General features: G+C 41.1%; 2 protein-coding genes and 1 pseudogene across 2 annotated transcripts; all 3 read left to right on the top strand.

Moving 5' to 3' along the window:
• The first annotated feature begins 1,219 nt into the window (after nucleotides 1-1,219).
• On the top strand, nucleotides 1,220-1,891 carry LOC143570885 (secreted RxLR effector protein 161-like). Its single transcript, XM_077056413.1, has 2 exons — nucleotides 1,220-1,343; nucleotides 1,413-1,891. Exons 1-2 carry the CDS (start codon nucleotides 1,220-1,222, stop codon nucleotides 1,889-1,891), a joined length of 603 nt encoding a protein of 200 aa, XP_076912528.1.
• Nucleotides 1,892-4,676: 2,785 nt separating this feature from the next.
• On the top strand, nucleotides 4,677-5,333 carry LOC143570877 (putative mitochondrial protein AtMg00860 pseudogene; annotated as a pseudogene).
• A 1,083-nt stretch (nucleotides 5,334-6,416) lies between these two features.
• Nucleotides 6,417-7,034, top strand: LOC143570856 (uncharacterized). Its single transcript, XM_077056399.1, has one exon. The coding sequence runs from the start codon at nucleotides 6,417-6,419 to the stop codon at nucleotides 7,032-7,034; it is 618 nt and encodes a 205-aa protein (XP_076912514.1).
• The last annotated feature ends 2,579 nt before the right edge of the window (nucleotides 7,035-9,613 follow it).

The raw sequence follows: 9,613 nt of genomic DNA, 5'->3' as shown, positions 1-9,613 counted from the left end.
CGTGTCATCTACCGGTTGAAGTAAAGCATAGAGTGTATTGGGCGTTGTAAATCTTGAGCTGCGAAAAACCGGCATCTCCAAATTCATGAGGTGGAGGAGTCTCTTGAAGAGACACTAGACATAATGGTTCCATAAGAACCTCAAGTACCTGAAGACGAAGAGATACAAATAAATTATATTATGTCAAGAAAGGTATGGAACCGAAATATAGTCGACGTCGATGACAATTTTTCACACAATGAAGCGCTTTAAGTAATGGAAAATAATGAGGATCAAGAACCAAAATCTGTCAGTGAATGTAAAAATAGAAATGATTGGCTAAAATGGAAAGACGCAATTGAGATAGAATTAAATTCCCTCACGAAACGAGAAGTTTTTGGACCTGTAGTCCATACACCTAAAGGTGTAAAGCCCGTTGGATTTAAATGGGTCTTTGTGCGAAAACGTAATGAGAAAAATGAGATTACACGATATAAGGCATGATTGGTAGCACAAGGATTTTCTCAAAGACCTGGAATTGACAATGAGGAGACATATTCTCCAGTGACGGATGCGACAACGTTTCGTTATCTTATTAGTCCGGTAATACAAGAAGGGATTGATATGCGTCTAATGGATGTTGTGACAGCCTATCTCTATAGCTCACTTGATACCGATATTTACATGAAACTTTCGGAAGGATTCAAATTGCCAACATCATATAAATCTAGTTCTCGAGAACATCTATCAATTAAATTAAACAGATCTTTATATGGAATAAAACAATCTGGGGGTATGTGGTATAATCGCCTTATTGAATATTTGTTGCAAGAAGGTTATAAAAATGATTCAATATGTTTATGTATTTTTATAAAGAGGTTAGAATCTGAATATGTCATAATTGCTGTATATGTCGATGACTTGAATATAATTGGAACTCCGGGGGAGCTCCAAAAGACAATTGAATGCATGAAACAAGAATTTGAATTGAAAGATCTTGGAAAGACAAAGTTTTCTCTTGGATTACAAATTAAACATCTTAATGATGGGATCCTGGTGCACCAAGAAAATTGCATAGAAAAATTACTCAAAAGATTTTATATGGAGAAATCACATCCATTAAGTACTCCGATGGTCGTAAGGGGCACTAGATGTTGAGAAAGACCCATTCTGACCTCCAGGAGATGGAGAAGAAATTCCTGGTCCAGAAGTACCATGTCTAAGTGCAATTAGTGCACTAATGTTTCTTGCTAGCCATACACGACCGGATATATCGTTTTCTTTGAACTTATTAGCAAGATATAGTTCATGCCCGACCAGGAGACATTGGAATGGGGTCAAACAAATATTTCGATATCTCCAAGGTACAAAAGATATGGGTTTTAATTTCACTAACCAATCGTAAACATGTTTGGTTGGTTTTGCAAATGCAGGTTATTTTTCTGATCCTCATACAGGTCGATCTCAAACTGGATATTTGTTCACATATGGAGGTACTGCAATTTCATGGCCTTCAGTAAAGCAGACAATCACAGCTACTTCATCTAATCACGCAGAAATAATAGCAATCTATGATGCTAGTCAAGAATGTTTTTGGTTAAGGAGGGAAATACAATATATTCGTGGATCTTGTGGTATTTCTTCCAAAGAAGAAGGGCCGACGGTTTTACACAAAGATAACACGGCATGCATTGCTCAACTTAAGAATGGCTATATCAAAGGTGACAGAACCAAGCATATTTTGCCAAAGTTCTTTTTCACACACGATTTGCAAAAGAGTGGAGATGTTATCGTCCAACAAGTTCGTTCTAGTGATAATTTAGCAGATTTGTTTACCAAATCACTCCCGACCTCAACATTTAAGAAACTGGTTCATGGGATCGGTATGCGTCGACTCAAGGAACTTAACTGATTCTCATCAGGGGGAGAAAATACGCGCTGCACTCTTTTTCCCTTAGCCTTTGTCCCACTTGGTTTTCCTGGCAAGGTTTTTAATGAGGTAGCATAAAGCGTATATAGTTGATAATCAAGGGGGAGTATTATAAATATAGATATTATTGTGTTTTTATTATGATTATCACCTACTAAATATAGTTTAGCTTGTTCATTAAGTTTTCCACCCCTTATAAATACATATCGGTATTTCATTGTATTACACACCAATTAATAATATAAACTTATTCTCTCCCTAATTCTCTTCTCATCTTCTTGCTAGTAGGCTTGTTACGAAACCATTTATCTTTGGTTGGTTTTGTTTTATTATCAGCCCGTGTATCACACGGGCTCTAACCTAGTATCATCTAATAAATATTAAATATATGAAAAAAAATGGTTATGTATATATAAAATAACCAAAAATAAATTGATACATATATGTAGTTAAGACTACGTTGAATTAGGGATGAGCATTTGATATTTGGTACCGGTACCGAACTGGTACAAGTACCAATTTGGTACCGAATCAGTACCAAAGTTTTGAGTTTCGGGATTGGTACGGTACCGGGACGGTACCTACCGTATCAGTACCGGTGGTACCAAGATTTGGCGATTTTCGGGATCGGTATTTTCGGTACCGGTACCGACCGGTACCGAGCGCATCTATACGGCGAATAGTAAACAAAAGCCCATCGGCAATATTATGGTTCTGAAAATTAAATTCGGCTCAATAACAAGGGTCTGCTACATCAAACTGTTATAAAAACAAAAAAAATTAATATGAAAAATGAAAGAAGATGAATTAGTTTGATTGGATATAACTTTTAACTTCTGCAAATAATTTCATTAAACTGAAGATGAACTAAAGTAAGGATATGCATTTATAGATAGATTTATTTCAAATCACTAAAGCAATCCTAGCATAAAAAATTTTAAAAAAGGAGAAAATGTTGTGATTGGTCAAAAGGAGTTTTCATAGTTTTTAAGTTAAAGAGTGATTTTCATTTGAACTCTCCCTATATATATGTATACTAGGTTGATGTTGCATCTACGCACCTAAAGGGGGACGCTCTAGATCTGTACTCCTGGTTACCTACAGATCAGGATATGTCTTTTTGGGAGGAGTTTGTACATGCTTTACAAAAGAATTTTGGTCCGGCTGAATTCCAAAACCCTGATGAATACCTTTGTAGTATAAAACAAACCGGCACCTTACAAGAGTACCGAAAGGAGTTCGCGAAACGTTCAACACGGGTAACGAACTGGCCTGAACACTGCTTATTAGGGGTGTTTCTTAACAGGATCAAAGAAGAATTGAAGACTGATGCTCGTATTCATAAGCCACGAACGGTTTATAAGGCCATGAGTTTGGCCTTAGAGTACGAGTCCAAGCTGAGTAGCACTCAATCAGGAAAGGGTTCTAGTTGGTCCCCATCCACCAGATCCTATGCAACCAAAACCAAATTCTCTGCTTCGGTGGTAACCCCAAATCCCACAACAGCCCCTCAAAGGCCTCCCACCCGCATCTCTGATGCTGAAAGAAAAAACAAGATCTTAAAGGGGGAATGTTTCAGATGCGGGGACAAGTATAGCCTAGGTCACCGCTGTAAAACTGGTACTTTAAAACTGTTTGAAACACAAATGAAATCGGAGACCAACCTGTAGTTGAAGAATCCAACAACACGCCTGAAGAATTAGCTGAAATCAGTCTTCATGCGATTTTTGGTTAGTCCCACACTATTACTATGAATATTCATGGTACCCTCTTCACAATAGAGGTACTTATTCTTAATGATAGTAGTTCTACCCACAATTTTATCTCTGATACTTTGGTCCGTGAACTCAAATTAGCCACCGAAGTTGTAACACCTTTTGGGGTACAAATTGGGAATGGGGATGTTATTAAATGCAACCAAATATGCAAGGATGTTTCTCTCCAATTGACTGGCAACTTTTATCCTTTTTTCAATTGGAGGAGTAGATTTGGTAATGGGAATTCAATGGTTATCTACTTTGAAAACCGTTCAAGCTAACTGGAACAAAATGTTCCTAATTTTTACGTTGAATGGTCAAAAATATAAATTGCAGGGGATCACTTTTGGCCCACAAAAATCAGCTAGCTTCCAACACTTGGCCATTGAAACCCCAACTATTCCGAGATTCCGACTCCCTTGCAGCCCTTGATCACTAAGTACCAGAAGATATTCGAGGAACCTCAATCCCTCCCACCATTCTGATCCACTTATCACTTGATTCCCTTACTACCCAACTCATCTCCCCCCAACATCAGACCGTACCGTTACCCATATTCCCAAAAATCAGAGATCGAGAAACAAGTGGAACAATTGTTAAGTGCGGGGTTTATTCAGCCAAGTAACAATCCATTCTCAAGCCCCGTCCTCTTACTTAAAAAGAAGGACAAGTCTTAGAGGATGTGTGTCGATTACCGCGCTTTAAACAAGATTACAGTTGCTGAAAAGTACCCCATTCCTAATATTTAGGAACTTCTTGATGAATTGAATGGTGCGACAATATTCTCTAAGCTTGATTTACGTTCGGGGTATTATCAAATTCGGGTCAATGTGCAAGACAGCCAAAACAACCTTTAGAACTCATTTCGGGCATTACGAATTCAAGGTTATGCCTTTTGGCCTAACAAAAGCCCTTCCGCATTCCAGGTTGTCATGAACGACCTATTACGGCCTTATTTACGTTGATTTATTCTGGTTTTCTTTGATGATATATTAATCTACAGTCCTTCGATGGACCAACATGTTTTGCACCTCGAGCAAGCACTGGAATTACTCCATCATCACCAGCTTTTCGTGAAATTGACTAAGTGTTGTTTTGATCAAAATCAAGTTTTGTTTTTGGGGCATGTTATTTCTTCAAATGGGTTCCACGTTGACCAAGAAAATATTACAGTAGTTCAATCGTGGCCTATGCCAAATAATGTGAAAGAAGTTCGAGGATTTTTGGGTCTCACGGGGTATTACCGTAGGTTTGTTCGCCACAACGGTCTAATTGCTAGACCCCTCACGGCTCTAACAAAAAAAGATGGATTTGTATGGTCGAACGATGCCTTGCGTGCCTTCAACAGGTTAAAGCAAGCCCTATTATCAGCACCGGTTCTCAAACTACCAGATTTCTCACAACCATTTACAGTGGAGTGTGATGCCTCATCAGACGGCGTCGGTGCTATTCTTACTCAGAATGACCATCCGGTCGCCTATTTTAGCAAGGGATTCTCACCGTCCAATCGGCTAAAATCAGCATACGATCGGGAATTACTTGCTTTGGTCTTGGATGTTCAAAAATGGAGCCATTACCTGCTGGGTCATCATTTTTTCATCCGAACAGACAACTACACGCTTTGGAACAAAAGATTACAACCACCTAACAGCAGCGTCTTCTATTAAAACTGATGCCTTATGATTTTTCTAACATTCATCGAGCTGGCAAAGAGAATCGTGGTGCTGATGCGTTATCCCAACGTCCTCATTCTCACGAATTTTTAACTCTCATGGTCTCATTTTGCCCAGATTTGACAGCTATACATGGGGGGTTAAAGATTGACCCTTACACTAGTGACATCTTGCAACAATTGGCTATTGATCCGTCTTCGTGTCTCGGGATTTCGTTGGTGGGACAAACTTTACTATACAAGGGCAGAATAGTTATTCCAGCTGTTTGTGCCCTTCGAGATTCTATTCTCTATGAAGCTCATGCCACCTCGATTGCTGGATATGGGGGGTTTTTGAAGACACTAAAGCATGTTGCCACTAAATTCTTTTGGCCACACTTAAAACAAGATGTTCGAACTTATGTTCAACGGTGTTTGATTTGCCAAAAGAACAAGTACGAGACCCTCTCTCCAGCCGGTTTACTTCAGCCACTACCGATTCCGAGTTAAATTTGGGAAGACCTATCATTGGATTTCATTGTGGGGTTACCGAAGTCCAACCATTTTGATACCATCCTGGTGGTTGTTGATCGACTCAGCAAATATGCTCTCTTTTTGCCTCTGTCACCCTTTTACAGCTAAAGGGGTGGTGGCTGTTTTTGGAAAGAAATCGTGAGGTTACATGGGATTCCTCGTTCCATTGTATCGGACCGAGACGTTATCTTCCTTAGCAATTTCTGGTAGGAGCTATTCCGTTTGAGTCAGACCAAATTACGCATGAGCACTAGTTATCACCCCCAAACTGAAGGTCAAACAGAAGTTCTAAATCGATGTTTGGAGGCATATCTTTGTTGTTTTTCTCAAGAACAGCCTAGTAAATGGAGTTTTTTTTTTATCTTGGGCCGAGTATTCCTACAACACCGGCTACCACACAGCCATGGGTACAACACCATTTTTGGTTGTTTATGGTCGCGAACCCCCCACGCTCTTTCCATATGTAACCGGTGAGACTATGAATGTAGAGTTGGAACATCAATTGATGGATCGAGACAATATGCTGAAAGCCTTGCACAACAACCTTAAGAAATTCTAGGACCGTATGAAGAACCAAGCAAATGCTAAACGGCGGGAGCTCCTGTTTCAGGTTGGTGATCAGGTCATTCTCAAAATCCAGCCGTACAGACAGAAAAGTTTGGCTAAAAGTCGATGCGAAAAACTTTCTCCTAGATTCTTTGGACCTTATCCCATTAAACGAATTATCGGTCCAGTTGCTTATGAGCTAGAGTTACCTCCTGATGCTCGCATCCATCCAGTTTTTCACGTATCCATGCTTAAACCGGCTAGGGGCCAACTCACATCAGCCCCACTTCCTCCCTTGCCAGTCACTAACGACTGGGAAATGGACCTACAACCCAACTCATTTGTCGCTCATCGCTGGGTGCAGGAAGCTGATGAGCCGGTTTTGGAATTGCTGATTTCTTGTTGCAATATACCTGTAAAGGAAGCAACTTGGGAGAATTATGACCTGTTGGTAGCTCAATTTCCTTCCTTTCTCTTTGAGGACAAGGCGTTTTACCGGGCTGGAAGTAATGATACAACCCCACTTAAAGTTTATTCTAGAAAGAAGAAACGGGTTGACCCAGCTGCATATTTGGAGCAGCTCCAGTGGGTACTTGGTCACATCTGGGACCCATTCAACCCAGCTGGAATGATTTAAATTACAAAAGGGATTTTCAGCAAGTTAGGGAAGGATTTAAACTAGAGAAAATAGTTTCAACAATTTAGGAAATGATTTAAATGGGATGGAGCTATCTCAGTAATTGAAGGAGTAATTTCAGCATTCCCTGCAATAGAAATAAGTTGTCATCTTTCTTTGTTTTCATTCATTCAAAAAATAATATCATAGTCTGTTTTCCTTGGAGACCTTGGCCATCTTGAATCCGGCCTGTTTGTAATCGTTTCTTTTAGTAATCAAAACCTTTGATTTTCAATTCTTATTAGTGTGATTATTAATATATTGTATATTTCTTATTATTTTTAAGACATATTGAATAAACACAAGATCGAACTGGATAGTCCGAACCTACGTTTACCCCAGATGTGAGTCTATTGAATAACAACGAAGTCAGATCCGAGCTAACTGCCTACAAAATAGAATACCGTGAGCTTCGTCACGGGAAGAACACAGTGGGGGGTCTTCCCGTAACCACCCTCTGGCGTGAAAATAAGTACAAGTACTGATCGGAATAATCGATAAGAATACAAGTAATTGCGTATGGTGTGTGGGAGTGAATGAATACCTGAAGGAGATGATCTTGGTATTTATAGCCGAAGGTGGGGGAAAGGTGATTGGTGGAGTTGTCACTATCAAGATTATTCCTCCTTCGCCTGAATGAACACGTATCGAGCCTTTACTGGATATGACAGCGTGGTCACGGTTATGGGATGGTCATTATCTGTGCACGTCATGGGATGGCCATTACGTGTCCAGGTGTCATCTTTCCATTGGTCGATGTCGCTATGGGGGGTAGAGAATCTTCTAGAAGTAGTTGGTTACAACCGCTCTTCAATATCAAGTGGTGATCATGTGTATGATGAGTCCCTTGTGTGGCTTGCGGGTTCCTCCCGCGGATGCTCATTGGTAATCCGCGGGTTATGATGGAGTCCCGCGAAGCGTGTCTTCAGAACTGCGGGTGACGTTTTAGTCTTTGCCTTGCTATCATAACTGCAGGCGTTCTGGTTCCCCAGTTCCTCTCGCGGATGCTCGTTGGTAATCCATGGGTTGTAATAGGGATCCGTGGGTAGTTTTACTACCCTACCTCTATAAGTCCACCCAGTCCATTGTTGCTTTCGTGATGCGATGTCGCAGGTGGAATTAAGGACTCACTTCTCTGACCCTTTGGTGTTGGTTGGGTTTGTTGTTCCGCGAATTCCTGTTGCTTTTTGGACTGGGAGTACTGTTTCGTCGTCTGAGACGTGACGTCTTCAGTCTGAGTCTTGTAAATGGTGGTACTCAAGGTGCTTGCACGTAATTTTGGGCGGCTTATTCAAAACCATTTTGTTTTTTGTCAGTTCCCACCTAACGTGTCACCATCTGACTAGACGACTGTCGAAAGTGAGCTGTATCCCTCTTCCTGCATTAATTGCGATGTGTATATAAAGGGGGAAGCGTTTCACTTTCCTGTTTACTTGCAAACTTATTATCTTCTCCATTTTTTTCTCTTCCTTTCGTCAATCGGACTTGTGATCTGATATTTCATATAATGGCTGGTGGACAGAAAGAGGGTACTAAGGGGAAACAAGATGCCAAGGGTGATGTGGAGAACATCCACATTAACTGGAAAATGGCCGATTTCGAGGACATTACCCATCTCTATGGATTAGCACCGGAGTGGGAGCCGGAGCTTCCTTCTTCAAGTTCTACGGCTGATAAACCTCCGGCCAGCAAGATCGCCCTCCATGGGGAGTTCTTTACTATCGGTAATTTCCGGTTGCCCAGCACGAAATTTCTGGGCAGTTTTCCTGATGCAACTGAGATTCATATATATCAGATTCATCCATTTGGACTCACGAGGCTTCGCCATTTTGAGTTCTGTTGTCGGGCCTTGGGGGTGGAACCGTCTGTGGATCGCTTCCTTGCGATTTACAAGATCCAGGTCCACGAGAGCTAGTTCAGTTTTTTTCTTGAAGGAGGCTCTAGGGACTGGCCCCTCGCAGAGTGCACATGAGTGGAAGAATAAATTCATCTGGATCAACGCGGACATTATTCCGAACGTCATGGTTCACCGCTCCCTGGTTTGTAAGTTTACCAACCTTCCAATTGCAAACGTGGAAGGCCAGGAGTGGTACACCACTCTTATGCGGACTCTTACTCCAATGGGCCTTATTCCAGAGTCAACGTTGGTGCAGGTGGGGATGAGCCACTTTTGGCCATACCCTAATAAGGTTTCGTACTTCACTAGGGATGATGGGGGTAAGTAATCGTTAATCTTTCTTCTTTCTTCTCTCTCTTTTTTTAACTTACCATTGTTTCAGGAGAGCACAAAATTTTTGAATTCCTTGTTCCCACGGTTGTTAGGAACATGTACCGGCTCCCGCTGGAGCATCTGTAGGTGCCCATTCTTGAGAAGATGAAGGGAAACTTCATCTTCCGTATCCGCGGGCGGACTGAGCTTGAGGTCAATGCATCTGCTGTGGCCCAAGGTGTGTATATCCTGAACCCTCGACCTCTTACCATTATGCATCTGGATGGGAAGATCATCCTTTCTTCTAGCGAGGATTCTTCTAGTGAAGGAT

The sequence above is a fragment of the Bidens hawaiensis genome, unplaced genomic scaffold, assembly GCF_021521415.1.
Source record: "Bidens hawaiensis isolate Kalapana, Puna unplaced genomic scaffold, B.hawaiensis_p1.1 tig00001299_1, whole genome shotgun sequence".
Classification (NCBI taxonomy): Eukaryota; Viridiplantae; Streptophyta; class Magnoliopsida; order Asterales; family Asteraceae; genus Bidens; species Bidens hawaiensis.
This window is presented reverse-complemented; position numbering and strand designations above follow the sequence as displayed.

Bases quoted from the DNA above. Each gene is read 5' to 3' on its own strand.
- LOC143570885 (XM_077056413.1), top strand. From the start codon at position 1,220: ATGTTTCTTGCTAGCCATACACGACCGGATATATCGTTTTCTTTGAAC. The intron at 1,344-1,412 runs GTACAAAAGATA...TTGCAAATGCAG, and splicing joins AATATTTCGATATCTCCAAG to GTTATTTTTCTGATCCTCAT.
- LOC143570856 (XM_077056399.1), top strand. From the start codon at position 6,417: ATGAAGAACCAAGCAAATGCTAAACGGCGGGAGCTCCTGTTTCAGGTT.